We start from the raw sequence: 21,017 nt of genomic DNA on the forward strand, positions 1-21,017 counted from the left end.
TTAGTTTTCACCTTTTGGCTTTTGTGAATAATGCTGCTATGAACGTGGGTGTACAAATATCTGTTTGAGTCTCTGTTTTCAATTCTTTAGGTAAATACCAAAAAGTGGAATTGCTGGATCATAGGGTAATTTTAAGTTTAATGTTTGGAGGGTCACCATGCTGTTTTCCCACAGCTGCCATACTGTATTTTACATTCAGACTGGCAATGCACAAGGGTTCCAATTTCTCAACATTCTTGCCAACGCTTGTTCTTTGCTGTTTTTGCTTTTGTTTTACTATAATGGCTATCCTAATAGGTGTGAAGGAAGAATTTTTAGTAACTAGTCCTACACCACAGTAAGATCAGCTGTCTCAAGAGGCAGGGCCTGATGGGTGTGTTCTAGCAAAGACTACTGGACAGACTGACATATTCAGATATGCAGGTGATGCACTGTCCAAGTGTGTCTGGCCACAGAGTGAATAAGGGCTGAAATCCAGCACATGTTTCACAGGCCAATATGTGAACTGCCTCTTCTGGGACAAAGCAGTAACTTTTCCTTTCCCAAAAATATTGTGAGCTTGCCAAGCCACATGCCCAAAGGCTCACCTTTTTTTAATGTAAACGATGGCACTTATAAAAGCTATTAGTTATTCTGATTGGCCAATTCTCCCTCATAGAGAAGCTGTAAGATTAATGCACAGGGTAATACCTAGTCTAACCCTACTAGATGACTATTAAGGCCTTTTTCAATGGTAGTGTTCTGTAGATCTCTTTGATGGTTTTACAAAATGGTCCCTAAATTCTTTGACACTCCTCACATTGAGGGTTGGGCTCTATAGATCCTCACCTTCAATCTGCGATCTGTGACTGCTTGACTAATAGAATGGAGCAGAAATGACAGTGCCAGTTTCTGGGCCCAGCCCTTAAGAAACTGGCAGCTTCCACTTTCTGTCTCTGGGGACATTCACTCTTGGATCCCCGCCACCATGCTGTGAGGAAGCCCAAACCACAAGTCTCCACAAGTCTCTGTGGAGAGACGCACGTGGAGAAACACTAGCACTCAACACCAAGCAAGTGAACTATCTTGGAAGTGGATCCTCTAGTGCCTGTTACATGGAGCAAAAACGAGCTGTCCTAGACAAACTCTGCCCAAACTGCAGACTGATAAACAGAGTAAATGAGTGTTGTTGTTTTAAGCCACTACATTTTATAGTGATTTGTTTAGCTGCAACAGATAACTGGAACAGCATAGGATACAACGTGACCAGTGCTCCAACCTCACGTTTCTACAATGTGCTGACTCTAGCAGTGCACTGAAGGACTCCAAGGCAGGCCTTCCCTGAGGAGCCCCCAGTTTTTACTCACATGTCACAGGTAGTGGCCTTTGTCCCTCATCTCCTCTCCCACCCCCAATTTAGGATAAAGTCTCTGCCATGATAAAGATGTTGAGACCCACTTTCTGTAAGGTCTGCTTCCTCATTGTTTGAATTTCTTGAGGTTTCAGGGAGCCACACACTGGAACCTTCCATCGTCTCTCCTGAGGCTCCTTCTTCGCCCTGGGCTGGAGGTCTGTAGCCGTGGGATGCCGGCTACAAGGGACAAGATAGAAGCAAACCACCTGATCCAGTAAACTGCTGTCCACTTGGGCTCCTCAACGGCCTCCAAGCTAAAAGGGAGCACACAAGCTAAGCAAAGGGGGCAGGGAAGACGGAGAAGAAACCACCCGTGGGCCCTGGCTCTGGGTCCAGTTGTTCCATCACAAATCAAATCTGCCTGCACTAAGAGGATGGGTTCCTCTGCAAGGCCTTTCGGAATTCTGAGTCTTGTCTGTCAAACTCTACCCTCTCTCCTCCACATCCCCCACCTCTTCTTTCAGGAAGGAAATAGTTAAAAAAAGACTCCTGCCCTTCAGGGCCTGGAAGGGGGCGGCAGCTTTGTGCTTTTTAGTGGTGGCTGTGTCCCAGGATAGCTGGAAGGTTGGGGCGCTCTTGCGGTCCCAGAGTGGAGTGGAAGGTCTGGAGCTTTGGGAGGAGACGGGGAGGACAGACTGGAGGCGTGTTCCTCCGGAGTTTTCTTTTTCGTGCGAGCCCTCGCGCGCGCGTACAGTCATCCCGCTGGTCTGACGATTGTGGAGAGGAGGTGGAGAGGCTTCATCCATCCCACCCGGTCGTCGCGGGGGATTGGGGTCCCAGCGAAACCTCCCCCGGAGAAGCAGTGCCCAGGAAGTTTTCTGAAGCCGGGGTAGCTGTGCAGCCGGAGCCGCCGCCGCTCCGGAGCCCGGGACACCGGCCACCCTCCGCGCCACCCACCCGCGCCGGCTCCGGCTTCCTCTGGCCCAGGCGCCTCGCGGACCCGGCAGCTGTCTGCGCCCGCCGAGCTCCACGGTCGGTGCAAGTCTTTCCTATTGGGACTAGGACTGGGGAGGGTGCGGGGATGGCGGATACGCTGCCTGGGCCCCTGGGTCGGGAGAAGACGAGAGCTGGGAACGTTCTGGCCCGAACTCCCTGCAGCTTGGGCGACCCGTCGCAGCAGGGGCTGGCACCCACCTGCCCCAGGGCGCGCGGGAAAGCGGGCGCCTTCCGTGAGGGGTGCGGTCGGGGAACGTGTAGGGTTCGGGGAACTTCTCCCCACGTGTAGGATTTAGGATTCGGAGTTTTAGGAAGAGGAAGCCCAATAGTTTTCCCTGGGTGAACCCTTTTCCCCGGGCATGCAAGAACTTTGAGGAGCACCAAGCTCCGTGGCTTGCTCCAGCGCCTACTTGTGAAGGTGGTTCCACAGCCTTTTCTTACTCGCTTGCTTTTCCTCCCCCACATCTGGGTCTGGGTATGCCAAGGGTAGCCAAGGGCACTCGGTGTGAGGGACTGAGGTGTTTGGGAAAACCTCCAGTGTAGCTAGTTTTGGAAATCTGCCTGTGAAGGTCTGGGTGTTTTGTTCTGTGCTCGCCTTTAAAGGACACTTGTTGCTTCGCACGTGCAGAAAACAAGGGCTGCTTCTAGATAATCACCCTCTGTTTACATCATCCTAATGGCTTTCCCCTGATAGAGTTGGGGGTGGGAGGCATGTTAAAGTCAGGCGTTGTCTCTAAGGAGAGTTGCTCATTTCTTAACCGGAGAGCAAAACCACAGCAAACTTGTAAAAAGTTCCTAGTTTACTTGTTTTTTCCCCCACCTGTAGTTGTCTATGTGTTAGCTAATTGAGAAACACCTTGGCAGTCATTTCATGTAAATTGAATGCTCTAAACTCATGCCATTTTGATAAGGTCTGAATTTCCAAATTACCAATTTACAGGTGAACTTTGATCCTGAGAGTCTCATATGTTAAATGGTTAAAATGTAAGCGTAAGGATTCAGTCCTCTTCCTTAATAATAGTTTTTGCACTCCCCAAACTCTCAGACCCCAAACAGGAAGAATGCTGAATCTGTAGACCATGCCCTTCAGGTCTGAACCTGAGATGCTTCACTAGCACTGTGACTGATTATGACTGATGATTCAAAGCACAGCCTGACTCAGATTCCTGGAAATGAACTACGGGCCCACTTTGGAAGAACCTGCAGTTGATGGGCTTCTTTCATTTGATTTTGTACTTTCACCCAATGATAATATGACATCCGCATGCCTTTGCCAAGTATCCCTTCATTTTGCAGCTTACCATGTGTGGAGAGCTGACAGAGAAGTCATCAGAAATGATTTCTGTGGTGGTGTCATTGTTGGAGGAGGAAGGAAAGGGGTTTTAATGATAGCTGGCTCGTGCCTTAAGAACCCACAGCGTTGGCCTTACCTCCTGCCATAATCTGCTAACCAAGCAGACCAGCATGCTAACGTTCAAAGCACCACGGGACCTCTGATGAGTAGAGCAGTACCCACCGTAGCCAGGTCAGTTCACAGGTCGGTTCCCAGCCGACTGGGACCGACAGAGAGCCATTCCATTTCTGGAAAAGGCCTTCTCTCTCTCTCATTTTTAAGAAAGCTGTTATTGAAGGTTCTCTTTCAGTTGGGAAGCTGGAAGACATTAGTCACTAAACAGCACAAGATATGAAAGTATTTCTTCTCCCCCTGTCTCTGTGATCCAAAGAGGAGGATGACAAGGATGACAAGAAGCTTTTCTCTTGGAGTCCTGGTCTTCCCTTTGGAATAGAAATGGTGTCATTTCATAAGTCTATCAATTTTTGGCCAGATACTCACTCCAGATTATAAGAAGCAGGAAAAAACTGCAAACTGTTTATAATTAAGTCTAATCAGAGCTGAAAATTACATGGCCTGCCTCTAACCTTGAAAAATTGATATTTTTCCCATTTAATCAGAGTGAGTCAAGTCCTATAAGCAAAATTACGTGTCCTGCCATTTCTTGGCTTTGAAACCTTGACCTAAATACTTCTTCAATACTCCGGTTTCCTTATAAGTAAAATGGAGATATTGCTCCTGCCTACTTAGAGTTGTAAAGCTCAAAGCAGATAACAGATACCTATATAATAAGTTACTATATGTATATACTATTATTTCAGAGTTTGGGGGGGAAATCTCTGGGGAAGGCAAAAGTATCCAATACTTGTACTTTATATATACCCTATACAACTTGAATAAATCTTATTTTATCCACATATTGGCCAAACCTAAGCTTTACTGATTTCCCAAGATAATTGTCAAAATTCCTAAAAGTGGTTAATACAAAGGATTCAATTTTTTTTTACATTTTATTTAAATTTTTTTTTTTTTTTTTTTTTTTTTTTTCGACAGGATTTTTCTCTTCTTCTCCGGGTGGGGTGTAGTGACTCGATCACAGCTCACTGCAGCTTTAACCTCCTGGGCTCAAGTGATTCTCCCACCTCAGCCTCCCAAGTAGCTGAGACTACAGGCACATGCCACCATGCCTGTCTAATCTTTTTTATGTTTTGTAAAGAAAGGGTCTCACTAAGTTGCCCAGGCTAGTTTCAAACTCCTGGGCTCAAGCGATCCTCCTGCTTTGGACTCCCAAAGTGCTGGGATTATAGACATGAGCCACCACACCCAGCCAGGACTCAATTTTTTTAAGATTAAATTATGACCTGGGTATATACCTCACAGACACATACAAACACCATTGCATAAATCAGATTATGTCTTCATTTGAAGATTCATAAAAGCCTATAGAAAAGGAAATATAAAAAATATTGAAATAGGATAAGCTATTTTTAATTATCTTTGATTATTCCTCATTAAAGTCTCCTAGACTTCCTGGACAGGAAGGACCACTTGCTGTCTGCAAGTGACTTAAAAATAAATAAATAAATAAACCACACCAGATGGTCTTTGAAAATGTCTAATCACCCTCCTGAGTCTATTGCTTCATCTAAACTCTGGAGACTTCTTTAAAATATTTTACGTACAAATAAAGCATGAGAATGAGAGACAGGATAGTTTAGTGGTTAACAGCTCCAGCTCAGAGTTGGACTGACCTGCCTTAAAATCACAGCGTTGCCACCCATCACCCATGGCCTTGACAAGCTGCTTCACCTTCCTGGGCCTCTGTTTCCCTATCTTCAAAATTGAACCATGGATCTACCCCCATAGGACCACTGTATGGATTATAGGGCATCATGCACATATAGTACAGGGTACAGTGACTGGCATAAAACAAATGTAGCTATATAGGATGGTTAAAAGATAGCATGGGGACAGATGTCCCTTGGAAAACCAATACTATGACTAACCTGGGAAAGTTCATTACTCCCATTTCATTCATCAACAAATACCATATTATGATGATAATTTCTGAGAAATGAAAAAGCAAAAAAAAGTATGTAGAAAATTTAGATTTTATATATTAATCATCAAGGTTTTCAAAACAAATGTTTTGTTTTATCAATTATTTCATTTTAATTGAAACTAAAATTGTTCAATGTGTTAATGGTGTTAACCGGAGTTCTGATTAACATTTCATAACACATTAGATGGCTACCTGTGCTGCACTTCAATCCTATGTTCATTATTTACCATATGCAAGACAGCACACATTTTAGAAGATTGAATTTTTACATTCGATAATTTTATTTTATGCCTCAATACTCTGTACCTTTTACTCAGCATATAATGCCTTTTCTCTTTCATTAAAAAATATGTTTGTATCTCAACTGTTGAAGATTTTTGTAATTCAGGTTCTCATCAACCTGAATGTAGAGAAATAAGTAACTACTACTTGAAGGAAAAACTGCCATAGCCTCATCCATATTATGATGTAGATAAAAGTATAGCTATGTATAGACATGAGTGAGAGAGACAAAGCAAGAGAGATAGGGAGATGGAGATAGAGCTAGAGATGGAGATAGAGACAGAGATAGCGATAGAGATGGAAATGGAGACAGAGATGGAGATGACGAATATGATGGAGATGATGGAGATGATGGAGATGGAGATGGAGACTGACATAGAGGAGATAGATCTTGCCCTAATAGAGCTTTGGTTTTTTTCTGGTTTTACTCTGCCATAGGGTAACCTGATATACATCTTATCTAATCACCAAATATATCCTGCATTTTAATTTAATCAATAAATGATCATTGACTCTAATCTTTTTGGCAACTGGGTTTTGTAACAAAAATTATTTTTCCTTTTGTTTCAGGTGAAAAAAAAGTGAAGGTGTAAAAGCAGCACAAGTGCAATAAGAGATATTTCCTCAAATTTGCCTCAAGATGGAAACCTTTTGTCTCAGGGCATCCTTTTGGCTGGCACTTGTTGGATGTGTAATCAGTGATAACCCTGAGAGATACAGCACAAATCTAAGCAATCATGTGGATGATTTCACCACTTTTCATGGCACAGAGCTCAGCCTCCTGGTCACCACTCATCAACCCACTAACTTGGTCCTACCCAGCAATGGCTCAATGCACAACTATTGCCCACAGCAGACTAAAATTACTTCAGCTTTTAAATACATTAACACTGTGATATCTTGTACTATTTTCATCGTGGGAATGGTGGGGAATGCAACTCTGCTCAGGATCATTTACCAGAACAAATGTATGAGGAATGGCCCCAACGCGCTGATAGCCAGCCTTGCCCTTGGAGACCTTATCTATGTGGTCATTGATCTCCCTATCAATGTATTTAAGGTAGGAAGTAACCACAAATGTATTTGCAGATTTAAACCCGTGCTCTGATTCCACATGGAGAGTTGCTGCAGACTTTTCTGACCTTTGGAATTTTATCTGTGTTTTTACTGAGAGCTATTTCTGCTATCTTCTAACTACTAGTTTTAAGATTTAAAAATTTTATTATCTGTCTTATGTTACACTTAGTTTCTACCTTAATTGTAACAAAATAGTATTTCAGAGAAATCATAGTGTTTCATGACTTGGATTCTCATGCCAGCCCTGAGCTTGCTGGTTAGACAGGTAGTCTTGCCAAGATCCCTGGATTTTTATGAAATGTAATTTCCAGAATGAGAGCTACTGAGCCCAGAAAATACTTGAAACAAACATATCCTTGAGTTTAGTTACCTGTTGAATATGATGCTGTTCAGAAGCCAGATATCTACAGTCCAACTTGAAATGAATGGTATTTATTTTATTTTGACTGTCTAGATTAATGATTAAAGCCAAAGGGCATCCTGGCTTTTCTCAGTGATTTGGGTGACTTAGAGATAATGGGGTCCACATGATAGCAGGCCAGTGTTGACCTTGCTGAGCAGCATTACTAATACCACTTAAAACTGGCTTGCTTCACTGTGGTCTCCTTCATTTCTTCAGTCTGCATTTATCGAGCACCCACTGTGTGCCCACCCCTGAGCCAGGCAGTGAGGAACCGAAGAGAAACACAACAAAGCCAGTCCCTCAGTGTGGGAGGAAGATAACTAACCAGTCTGTGATCACCTTGCTTACAGACTGTATTAGGCCATTTTACATTGCTATTAAAAAAAAAAAAAAAGGCTGGGTAATTTATAAAGAAAAGAGATTTGATTGGCTCATGGCTCTGCAGGCTATACATGCATGGCTCCAGCATTTGCTTCTGGTGAGGGCCTTAGGAAGCTTCCAATTATGGCAGAAGGGGAAGGGGTGCAGGCACGTAACATGGCAAGAGCAGGAGTAAGAGAGAAGGGGGCAAGGCACCAGTCTTGCAAACAACCATATGTCTCAGGAATCACTCACTAACTCAAGGACAGCACCAAGCCATTCATGGGAGATCTGCCCCCATGAGCCAGACACCTCCCACCAGTTCCTACCTCCAACATTGGGGATTACATTTCAACATGGGATTTGGAGGGGACAAACATCCAAACTATATCAGAGACTACTTAGTCCCAAAACAAACTAAAGCCGAAGGAATTAGATATTCCATATTTGGTCTAGTTGTTGTGAGGGAAAAATTGCTGCAAGAATTCAAATGTACTAAAATTCAAATGAAATGGCTTGATCTATGCCAGATTTTATGAAATGTGTTTATTCTAAACCCAGGAAGAGTATTTTCCTCAGCCTTGTTTTTTCCTTCTATGTATTACACATAGAAAGCAACTATTCTAAGAGGTAATATTCTGAAATATTACTTTAAATGGCAAGTTTTATCAATTGAAGATATAACACATTTTAAGTAAAACAGTAATCTCTCAGTTTCCAATAAGTACACTTAAGCTGTGATTACATTATATTGCCCTAGCAGAAAAATCAGTGGTCTGACACTATAGATGAAAACAATGGTTACAATTTTGACATTACAAATAAAAACTTCCCAAAATTACACCAATACGCTGTTTCCAAAATTGAAGAGATTAGAGAACAAATAATCAAAAAATTATCATCTCTTTCCACAGGATAGTGTAAATACATGTGTTTTCTATTAGAGCTTAAAATAGGAATTGAGAACTAAACTCTGATGCAAAATTGAAAATGCATAATTGATTAAAAATGTTTAGCATACGCTACATAACTTTAAGTTTTCCTTTAAAAGTTTTCTCTTTATGAAATACTATGTGCATGCAACCACTTGACTTTTTCCTGACATTTCTCCTTAATGATAAATTGGAAAATTCAAATTTTGACTCTTCAGCCATCAGAGTGTGGAGTATCAAACATTAATTATTCATACTTATGAACTAGTGAACCAACCCATCATGGCTCAAGAAAATAATTAACCATCTCTGCATTAATAACTCCCTGCTGCTGTTCATCCTGAAGCACACTATGTAGATTTGACCATGTGCAAAGCAGCTTCTTAGCCAATCAATATCCACAACTGCTGGGAAGGATACCTGCTTATCTTTTTGAGGTGATACTGCCAATCACCAGACTAAACATCATTTCTATACCATGGCAATGTTTTAAGTCAGATCATCTGGAATGTCTCTGGATTTGGTAAAAATGCAAATAGAACTTTGCTTTACATTCACCTAGCAATGAATAAAATTAACACATTTTATTTGACCATATTGTTCTCCCCTCCTTGGAATCCAATACTTTGTATACCTTACTGTAGTTCTAAATAATGCTGACAGTTTGACTGGTACTTTCACATCATAGGAGTACATTTAACCATCACTAATTTTAGAAAGTAAACCTTTAGGCTAAAAAAAAAAATACTCTTTAGTTATTTCAATCTTTTTCCAGAGGAAAAGAGAAAAAAGCACTGGAGTATGCTAAAGAGCCTCACAGTATTTAGGAGCGATCTCCACATCTTTCTGTCATCCTCCTCTCTAGGTCATGAGATCATACATGTTGCTATTTTTCTGACTTCTAACCAGGATACTCAAGAGATCCTTCCAAGCAATGTGAGTCACAGGCCCCCATCTCTTTCCCCATAGCTGCCTCCAACAGTAAAATTCTGGTGCTTTGGAGTCTGTCACATATTAAACCTATAGATTCCTCTAACCATATCAAGTTCACTACCTCTATATTGCAGAGCAAGGTAGCAGCTGTCCATCTCACTTTACTATCACATTTATGTAGCTGTGAAAATAATGCATACAATTGGAGAATATTCAGTTAAAGGGATGCATGAGCCTTCTTTATTTCCCTCACTATTAGAAGGATTAGGTTGAAAGAAGAATAAATAGTTGAAAGTATCTAATATGCTCTTCAAAGGAAGATGAGTTTTGAACCACACCTATTTTTGTGTTTAACAATTATATTAATTGTTTTTCTTTTTTAATTTGTATAAATATATGGGGTGCAAATGTAGTTTTGTTACATGCATATATTGCATAGTGGTGAAGTCAAAGCTTTTAGGGTATCCATCACCAGAATAACATACATTGTGCCCACTATGAAATTTCTCATCATCCACTCTCAGTTGCTTTTATGCTCAGTTCTAAGGTGTCTCCAGACAGACAACATTGCTTTGAGTCATATCAGAGTCAGCATAAGTGGAAGTAGACTATTTAAAGATTGTATTAATATCTGAGGCAAGCTAGAATTGCTGATAAGACTGTAATAATGTTACAAGAAAAAGAAGGCATGATAAAGTATTCTTCCTATTAATGTTTTATTCCCTTTCTCTCACTTTGAAAAAGATTGTACTGAAACGGTTTCATAGATCAATGTGATATAAAACACATTGAAAAGTAATGCAACAGGTATCAAACAGCTGGGCTATTTCAGATGTCATTAACCCATGTAGCTGTTGCTTGGTGGCTCTGGATGGCCTGTGGCATGGAAGGTGGGGTGGGGTCATTCCACATCTAAATTTTCAGAAATTTCTTAATTGATCTCCATATCTTCAGAGCTTCTTCCCCATAATATATCCAGGACTTTGCTTTCATCTGTCAAGTGCCACTGCTTCTACAAAAGCACCCAGGAGCTCCCACCTGTCCCCTTGTCCCCCATGTTTAGTAATCGAGGCCCTCCACACTTAGGCCATACTTCACCTCCTTCTAAGTAATTCCCAACACACATGGCTCAGGTCTGTCGAAATGCTATCACTACCCCCAAGGAACATACTTTGCCCTAAATAACATTCTCAGAGAGACTGAATATAGTCACCGAATTGCTGCTACTGAAGCATTTACAGATCCTAGTTTGAAAAATGAGTTAGGCCTAGAATTATATACATTGCATCAAACAGAAATAACCCAAAAGATGAAAAGAAGTTCCTATAGCCCTTGCTTACATACACTCACACACACACACACACACACACACACACACACACAAAACCTGATGATAAAAGAAAGTCAGCAATCTAAGAAAGTAAAATGCAAGGCAGAAGGAACCAAGGCAAGCCAATGAATGCCAGTTGCCTTCTTGGTTTTCAAACACAATGGCCTTGCAAATGCTAATGTTAAAGAAAAACTATTTCTAAGATTATCAAAGGATAACTGATTTTTAGTTGTCCAAAAAAAGGATAATATTACTAATTGCAGTAGAATATTGACAAAAGCAGGAAGGAGGAAGGGAAAGGAGTCAGCAGATTTCTTCATATACCCAAGCTTATAACACATACTGCTGGTGGATTCAATTTGTCAATAAATTACATTATCTAATATCTGAAATTTTCAAGAAGAACAAAAACTTAGCTAAGTAAATTAATCTGTATATAGGATATTTACATTTGTTAGAATAGCAAAATAGTTAAAACATTGTCTCCATGTTGGGAGACCAAAAATAACCCCTGATTACTAGATGACAAAATAGATGAAAAGTATAGAATTTAATAATTATTTAATGATTCATGAAATATATGCCATAGAGTGTTGTCCATAGGGAGATGGGTTGTAATTTTGAACAGAGTGGAAGCCCTAAAAGTGATATTTGTGCATGAGCCAAGGCTTGGCACTGTGTAGCTTCAGGATAACAGCTCCGCCATATGTATACACAGACATTTCCATATACCACTGTATCTCATCTCTTAAGCAGAAACAAGAATGCAGGGAAATGTATGTATGAGAGAGATGGAGTAAAGAGGATTAGAATGGTGGCCATGGAAAGAAGCAAGAGGTACAGTCCAATGGCTTGCCATAGACGCTTTTGACATGCATAGCAGGGAATTGATACCATGGATAATATGCCACGTAAATCACGTCTCCACTTAGCATGTGGCACAAAGCAGTTCTGTGAGAACAACAGTGATAGAATCCAGTAACTGTTGATTACTAATTTTGTCTACCCTAAGCAACCACCCCTTATTGAGGACAACAATGAATAATAAACACATCTTATTTCTGCATGAAATTACCATGAATATTTTGCAATGAAAAGTCAGGACTCTCAATATGTTGCTCTGGCAGAGGATCTGAACAATGTGGAAACGAGAGACATTCACATAGAGCCAGTTTTCTCCATGTTCACACAGCCTTTGACATCTTGTGCAACTGGAATCCATCCTTCTGGGGCAGCTTTACAAAAGTTACTTCTTGACATATCAAATCACCACAGCAATTTGTGCCTTAAAAATAAATTGTCACAACTTACAGATTAGATGCCTCAAGCATAGCAGATGTTCAGTAATGCTTGTTGTTATGATTTGATTTGATAAGGGCCTTCACTCTTAACTTCAAATCAGATTAATCTGAGATATTCAAATTAAAATTATAATGATGGTGGGGGTGGTGGTGGTGATGATGATGATGATGATTTGTCAAAGGGATTCTTCATTTATAGACAAGGCAGAAGACATTATCTGTGGTATGTACATACTATTCCCCAACTTAGTCAAATTACCCACCAAATTCTGTACATGATAAGCATATTTCCCTTTTACTGCATCATCAAGCAAATAAAAACACACTTTTCTCATGTCCTCTAAGAATCATGCTATAATAAAATTAGCTATAGAAATTGTATTCTCTAAATTTTAAGAGAGAAAATGTGTTCCTTGACGAAGATCCCTGTTCCTCACTGGTGCATTGTATCCCAGCTAGATTGTATTCCAACCTGATGCTGCCTCCTCTGCAGGCACCTCTCTTTCCACACTTTTCCACTACCTCTCTCTACTCCAGCTAACCTGGTTTATCTATCTGAGTCCTTCTACCTGGAATATGGTCCTTCTACCTGGAATATTTTTTCCTCAGGCCTTCTCTGGCTTATTCCACTTTATTCCTTGGATCTCAGCTTAATCATCTCTTTGGCAAGTATCCGTGATCCAAACTGGGTTAGTGCCACTCCCAAGACCCCCTTTATTAACCCTGTACTAGCACTTAACACATAATCTATTGTATTTGCCGGCTCTTTGGCCTGTCTGCAAGTTTCTTGAGGCATGCTGCCATCATTCTCATTTATCACTGTATCTCCAGTGCCCAGCTTTAAAAATATTTGATAAATAAGTGAAAAAAGAAAATGCACTATAGGTGCCTCTATTAGAATGTTTTTCTCCCTTGCAATTACAGATCTACAACCAGACCTGCTTATTGAGTTTATTGAATTTCTACCTTTTTTTCTGAAAACCAGAATGTCTCAGGGTCCATAAATCTGTGAGAAGCTCATGGGAAGCAGAGCAGCACATAACAGCAAAATGATTTTCCCCTTCCTTTTGTCTCTAGGGGTCAAGAGTTCTTGTCTCATGGTTCAGGCATTGTGTTAACTATTTCTGTGCAATATCCATTCTTTAAGCATAATTGTAACTGTAGTTTTGATTGAAATATTAACCTATAAGTGATTTGGAATATCAAGATAAACATTCATATCACAGAAGATTTTTTTGTTCTTGAGAGAATAGAAAATAGGTTGATTTTTCTGGCGTTACTAAGATACATGTACCTCGCAAAACATTATGCTAATAGCTTAAGAATATATGTACATATAAAATGACAGAGTGATAAATTTATTAGCCAATTTGGTGTTTGTTGTAAGGAAGTTGCTGTCTGGAAAGGCTTCAGAACCCTGTCCAGCTCTACCTCCCCTTCTGACTTTTCGTTTCCTGTGTCTGGGAACCTCATTGCCTTCTCTCATGGTCATGTTAAGTAATTATTCTCATGTGAGGTTACTCTGCTAACCCTTAGCATTTGGCTCACAGCACAGTTATTCCCGCGTCAGTGATGGGGGATGGAAACCGTCCATCACTGCAAGACTGTTCCCATGGCTGAGAAGGGAGAGATGGTTTCAGTCCTGTTCTTGTTAGTAAGGTGTTGAGATGTAAATTCATGGCTAATGATATTGCCCCATCAAAGAGTTCATTTAGCTCATTGGAAGAGTTTGCTATATTCTAAATTTAACGTAAAATAATGATACAGGAAAGTTTTAGGTTTTAAAAAAGAATTTTCACATGATACATTGTATATGAGTGTGTGTGTGTGTAAATGTTGCTCTGGTTTCAGCCTTCTGATCAATAAAAGCAGAAGTTCAGGCCATTTTATCCTGAAATATTTCTATAGGGTAGTCTTATAAGTTGCTTGATTATTATGCAAAGTATATACAGTTAGTATAAAGGGTGTGCGAACTAAAATGCAGGGGGCTGAGGAATCAAATTTGCTGTCTCTGAAGTTGATTTTGAGACTGGAGTGGTTAAATAAAGGCTGTTCTAAGAAATTCCATCAAAATAAATTTGATATACTGCCAGAAATTCTACAACTGCCTTCTGGATCTACCACATTCTCTTGGGAGTTAGAACTACTGCTTTCTATAGCTACAATTTTATTTTAACTAGGTCTAGTTTTGTTGGAAAACTGTCCTAAGATTAAAAGTTAGTAGTTGAAATTAAATTTAATAATAAAACTGAATGTGTCATTCAGTGTTAATTTTTGGTAGCCTTATGTTTAAATTTGAACATCAAATATTATACAAAACTCTGCTCTGAAGCATCTATTTAAATTTGGTACGTTTTTGCAGAAGAGCAACCTGGAAAAAAAATAAAATAAATAAATTTGGAAGGTTTGAAGCCCTCAGTGTTCTTGGGCTCTGGAACCTAAAATCAAATGTGCCCTCAGAAAGACTTAGTATTATTTTTGGTTGTGCACATTTAGAGGTCGCTTCTCAGAACTTAAACACCTCTAAGAGTTTTATTGACATTCTGACTTTTAAAACAACTTCCTTGGAGACTAGTACCAAGAAAAGAAGCAAGTCAAATCTTGCATCTCATACTTGCCCTAAACATGAGACTCCTGTTATTTTAGATCAGATTTATACTAGAAGGCAATAAAGATGGCAACTCATTCACCACTTGTTTACTCAGTAATATAAGGTCTTTATTCTCTAACTGCTCTTCATTTATTCAATAAAGACATTGGGTAAATAGCAGCAAACAAAACAGACAGACATCCTTGCCCTTGTGGATTCTGGTAGAAGAGCAAGGCAAAAAGGGAAATAAATAAGTAAATACATAGTATGTAAGATAAGTGCTAAGTAGATAAGTACAATGGGGAAAGGGAGTGGAAAGAAGACAGATATTGAGTGGGTGACCTCAATACAAGGTGACAGTTGAGTAAAAGAAGGGATGAAGGAGAAAACAATGCCGTTATTTAAGGTAAGAGCATTCCAGTTAGAGGAAACAGCAGGTGCAAAGGCCCTGTGGCAGGAATGTGCCTGGAGGATTAAAGGAAGAGCAAGGAGGCCATGGTGGTTGAGTGGGAGGGAGACAGTCATGGCGAATGAGATCACAAGGATATGAGGATAGAGCAAGAGTAGGGGAGAGGTAGAGCACATAGGGCCTGATAGTATGGTGACTGTATCATCTATTGTCCAAACAGGACAATTTTGAGAGTGAAGGGAGACACTATTATGTCAGGACAATAGGCATAAACCTATTGTCCTGGGTAAACAAGGAAAACCTATACACCTTTAAAAGTCTTTGGCTTTTTCTCTGAATGAGATAGGAAGTTTTGGAAGGTTTTGTCCAGATGACATGACATGGTTTGCATTTTAACAGGAACATTCTGGCCAGGCACCGTAGCTCATGCCTGTAATCCCAACACCTAGGGAGGCAGAGGTGAGAGGCTAGCTTGAGCCCAGGAGTTGGCTACTATGTTGAAAAGGATTTCCTAAATCAATGAAGGGAAAATATACAATCTTAAAATATGTTATATATACTAATATATAACATGAGAATATTACCTAAAGTGTAGTGTTTACTCTATGCCAAGCTAAGTCATATGAGCCTCCCAACAAATCTATGACATGCTACTGTTGCTTGAATGTGAATATGAAAAAAATGAGGCCCAGAGTATTAAGTAACTTTCTCAAAGTCACACAGCTAGAAATGGCAGGGCCAGGATTTGGATCCAGCCTGACCCCAGAGGCTGTGCTGTTAGCCAGCCTGCCATACTGTTCTTCCACACACCTCGTAAGACAAACCTTATAATTACCAAAATGTTATCCCTAACACAAATAGATTTTCAAAGACTGTTCAAAGAAGAAAATCATTCCCTTTTATCTCTCCACTAAATCCAACAGCTTCATTAGTTCCTTCTTTAAGACAGAAGTAACACATTGTAAAGAAAATGTGTACAATAGATTGCACTCCAAAATAGCATCTATGTTGTAAGTCTTGCAGATGGCCTTGGGACATCTGGTGAACAGGATTTGTTTAGCCTATATTCATTGTCATGTCAGTGAGGTTGACTGACAGAAGGAGAGCCAGAAAATAAAAAATAAATAAACTGGCCGGGCGCGGTGGCTCAAGCCTGTAATCCCAGCACTTTGGGAGGCCGAGACGGGCGGATCACGAGGTCAGGAGATCGAGACCATCCTGCCTGGCTAACACGGTGAAACACCGTCTCTACTAAAAAATACAAAAAACTAGCGGCGACGCGGGTGGGCGCCTGTAGTCCCAGCTACTCAGGAGGGCTGAGGCACGGAGAATTGGCGTGAACCGCGGGAGGCGGAGGCTTGCAGTGAGCTGAGATCTGGCCATGCACTCCAGCCTGGTGGACAAGAGCGAGACTCCGTCTCTAAATAAATAAATAAATAAATAAATAAATAAACTGAGAGGAAAGATTGAGTTTCTGATGGACTAATTGCCTCAACACATCTGTTCAGAGAAATGTGTTTCGCCAAACGAATGGCTCATCTAGTTATCACTTGAAAGGCGAGGCAATTTGTCTGTGGACAGGATACAGAAGAATGAATGTCTATGGCTAGCCCATAGTTTCAGTTGGGTTAGAAACATCAGGCTTGACTGATAAAGCTAGAGGTTGCTTTTCTAGACCTTCCTCCTTGGGGGTTTACCAGATGTGCAGGAGTTAAAAGGAGGATGTGGAAGCATAACAGATGACATTTGTGGATATGTATAAACCGATCATTTAAAAGAAGCCAGTAATCCTCAATTTTTAAAGATTTGCATATAAAATTTACCTTTTGTGAAACCTTTCCATGAAATCTAATACATAAGGAACTTCATTATTCATTCCTAATTTTAAAAGCAACAAATAAAGGAAACATTATTGAACATTTTTTCAATGTCCAAAATATTGCTTATCAAAATATGAAAGGTAATGGATACATGTTTCTTAACAAAATATTGAATAACACATTACACCTCATCCCACATAAGTTTTATGTCACATAAAGTAATTTTGCAGAATGTCTGTACAAAAGAAAATATCTAACCACTGTGAACTTTTAGTTTGAAAGAAGATTTAAATGTCAGTTTTCACCAGATAGAAATATCTAGAATACAGCAAAGTTTCTCTTTTAAAATGGTGTCATTGATGTCATAAGTATGGTATTTCTCTGCATATTTTCAGTTTCCACAAATTTTACTTGCTTAAAGAAGCTAAATCTATGAAAATTAGGTTTATATCATTTAAGAATCTTAATACTTTTTAAACTTTTAAACATGTTATTGAAATGTAGCATAGACATAGAATAATGTGCCTAAGCATTGGCTCTGTTAATTTTCACAAAATGAACACATGTATAACCAGGATCAACAAACAGAGCATTACCAGTACCCTGAAGTCTCCTAGTCACTATCCTAACCCCTAAGCCACCCACTTTCCTGACTTCTAACAGCATGAATTTGCTTTCCTGTTTTTGTGTTTCTAGCATATGGAATCCTATGATGCCTGTATGTATTATTTTGTGTCTGACTTCTCTTACTGAACATTATGTTTGTGAGAGTCATCCATATTGTTGCATTCAGTTGTAGTTCAGTCATTCTCATTATTGTATAGCACTTAACTGTGTGAATATCACACTTTATGAATTCTGCTAAAGATGGGCATTATTAAGTAGTTTCTAGTTTTGAGCTATTTTGAATAGTGCAGCTGTGGACATTCTCCAATGCATCTTTTTGGTGCATATATATGTTGAATATCTATGTAAGTATATAGATATAAAAACCTATAGCTGTGTATATAATATCTGTAATATTTATGTATCAACATATATAACTACATACTAAATATATACTTCTCATATAATTTTTCTTGATCATAACCCTTTTATATTTTACTATTCAGTAATGTTGGAGAATTACATGAGGGTAAGGTACAGAATTAAGAACTAGACAATAGAATTCTTCTTTTATTTTGTTTTTTTGTTTTTTTAGAGATAGGTTCTTGCTTTGTTGCCCAGGCTGGTTTCGAACTCCTGGCTTCAAGTAATCCTCTCATCTCAGCCTCCCAAATTGCTGGGATTACAAGCATGAGCCACCATGCCTGGCCCAGAATTCTTTTCTAATTCTAAAAGCTTTAAGACCTGTGTGGCCTGTATATAAACTTGGTCCATGATAATTATTTGCCTTTCAAGAAAATCTATTATCTGCCTTCATAATGGATAATTCCCAGATCAACTCACACATTGACTAAGCACCTGTAGAAAACACACAGGAATCTAGGCTTCAAGTTGCTCACGTTCTATTTGAGGATACAAGTAAATAGTCAATAAAGTTAGCCTGGATACCAGCAGAGTTTTTATACTCAAGTTTTATACTCAAGTATTCTCTTGGACTTTTTTTTTTTTGAGACACAGTCTCGCTCTGTCATCCAGGCTGGAGTGCAGTGGCGCTATCTCGCCTCACTGCAAGCTCTGCCTCCTGGGTTCACACCATTCTCCTGCCTCAGCCTCCCGAGTGGCTGGGACTACAGGCGCCCGCCACTATGCTCGGCTAATTTTTTGTGTTTTTAGTAGAGACGGGATTTCATCGTGTTAGCCAGGATGGTCTCGATCTCCTGACCTCGTGATCCACCCACCTCGGCCTCCCAAAGTGCTAGGATTACAGGCCTGAGCCACCGCTCCCAGCCTCTCTTGGACTTTTTGAAACCAAAGAACAAAGATACTATTTTTAATGTGAAATACCTCTAAAAGTGTTCATTGAAAGTACAAAGATTGTCATCTCAGTACAAGATTGCCAGGGTAGGGATGGTTGTCATAGAAATTTACCAAATTGGAATACATGAAGACAGGCCTAAAAGAAAAATTTATCTTAATATCATCAGCAAAATTTGCATTTGCAACATCCCAAAAAGAAATTTTATTTATGAAAACCCACTGACCACATATGAAATGGAACCATCTTACAATGTAAATACTCCCAGGAAGTCATTCAGAACTCTGTGAAATGTCTGAGCACTAGATTTTTGCAATCTTATGAATAAGAGTTTAAATGTAAGTGAGTCATTGACACTTTTCCTGCTTTTTGTTCTGGGGAAATAGCTTCACAGTAATATTTTCATTAATTGTATGCAGTGACTTCAGAATCATCTCCAGCTCCTGTACCATCATAAAGGAAGTCAACCCAGAGGGAGTGGTATGCACTAAGGTGATGTTCCAGAGCCCAATTTCAAGCATTGCTGCTTTCTCCTGCTTGATTCGCTCACCCAGGGCCTGGCAAACTACAGCCAGTGAGCCAAATCTGGCCCACCATCTGTTTTTGTAAATGAAGTTTTATTGGAACACAGCCATACCTATTATGTATTTTCTATTGCAGCTTTTGAGAGTAGTTTCAACAGACATCATATGGCCCAGAAAGCCTAAAATATTTACGATCTGGCCATTTATTGAAAAAGTTTGTCAAGCCTGGTGGCATCTCACCAACTGCCCTGCCCCTGCCTTTCATCCTTGCCTCTCATCTGCCTCCACTTGGACCCACAGGCAGTCAAAGCTCAAGATCTGAACTTCAGAAATGTGAATAAGGCTTCATAACCTTTTTCTCTTTTCAATAGAGACAGGATTTCACTATGTTTCCCAGGCTGATCTTGAACTCCTAAAATCAAGGAATTCTCTTACGTCAACCTCCCAAAACACTGGGATTGCAGGCATGAGCCACTGCACCCAGACACTTCATAACCTTTGATATTTTTAAGTGCCTCATGCCTTAACCGCAAGAAGTAAATGGGCATAATCTCAAGAAATCAAAATATGTTTTATTTTTTAAAATGGTTTGTCACTGATCTTGAATAAATCACTTGACCTCTTACATCATTCTTTTTCTTTTTCTTCTTTTTTTGAGAAAGGGCCTCACTCTACCACCCAGGCTGGAGTTCAGCGGCATAACCACAGCTCCCCGCTGCCTCAAGCTCCTGAGCCCAAGCAATCCTCCCACCTAAGCCTCCCAAGTGGCTGGGACTACAGGCACATGCCACCATGCCCAACTAATTTTTTGAATTTTTTGTAAAGATAGGGTCTCACTGTGTTGTCCAGGCTGATCTCAAATTTTTGGACTCAAGTGATCCTCCCACCTCGGCCTCACAAAGTGCTGACATTATAGGCGTGAACCACCATGCCCAGGTCATTATTTTTATTTGAAAAAAATAAATAATGAAGGGACCATTTCATGGCATCCCACTAGGCATAATGACACAAACTAGGCTTATTCCTAAGCTGACAGCCAACATCAGTTACAACAACCAAGGTCTATTGTCTCTTCGTCGTCTCGATTTATGTTAGTAAACATCAGAACTTTGGTCTCATGAGAGGTCTTGGCAACCACAATTCACATGTTTTCTAACCAAAATAAACACTTTTTAAACTCTTTGTCACACACTTAGAAATATTCAATACATTGTCCTTTGGGTAATTAAAAGCAGCACTAAGCCAGGTGGCTAGATTTTGGGGTAGCCATTTATGTTTCAGTTAAGTAAAAGAAAAAGGAAAAGGAGATGATGAAGATTTTTCATTTATTTTGGAGAAATTTCATATGAAAATAGAGTTACTCTCTAAAAGTCTTTTTTTTTTTTTTTTTTTTTTTTTTTTTTTTTTTTTT

The 21,017-nt window shown here is 39.8% G+C and overlaps 1 protein-coding gene across 2 annotated transcripts in view; it reads left to right on the forward strand.

The window, feature by feature from the left end:
• The first annotated feature begins 1,876 nt into the window (after positions 1-1,876).
• EDNRA (endothelin receptor type A) overlaps positions 1,877-21,017 on the forward strand; it is a 72,251-nt gene continuing 53,110 nt past the window's right edge. The window contains exons 1-2 of one of the 2 annotated variants that reach the window (XM_017850075.1): positions 1,877-2,365; positions 6,577-7,066. In XM_017850075.1, coding sequence (XP_017705564.1) covers positions 6,647-7,066 — 420 coding nt within the window. In that variant the 5' untranslated portion in view covers positions 1,877-2,365; positions 6,577-6,646. The remainder of the gene's footprint in view (positions 2,366-6,576; positions 7,067-21,017) is intronic. The other variant, XM_017850076.1, reaches the window with a different exon arrangement.

Source organism: Rhinopithecus bieti, unplaced genomic scaffold (genome assembly GCF_001698545.2).
Source record: "Rhinopithecus bieti isolate Rb0 unplaced genomic scaffold, ASM169854v2 scaffold_32105, whole genome shotgun sequence".
Lineage (NCBI taxonomy): Eukaryota > Metazoa > Chordata > Mammalia > Primates > Cercopithecidae > Rhinopithecus > Rhinopithecus bieti.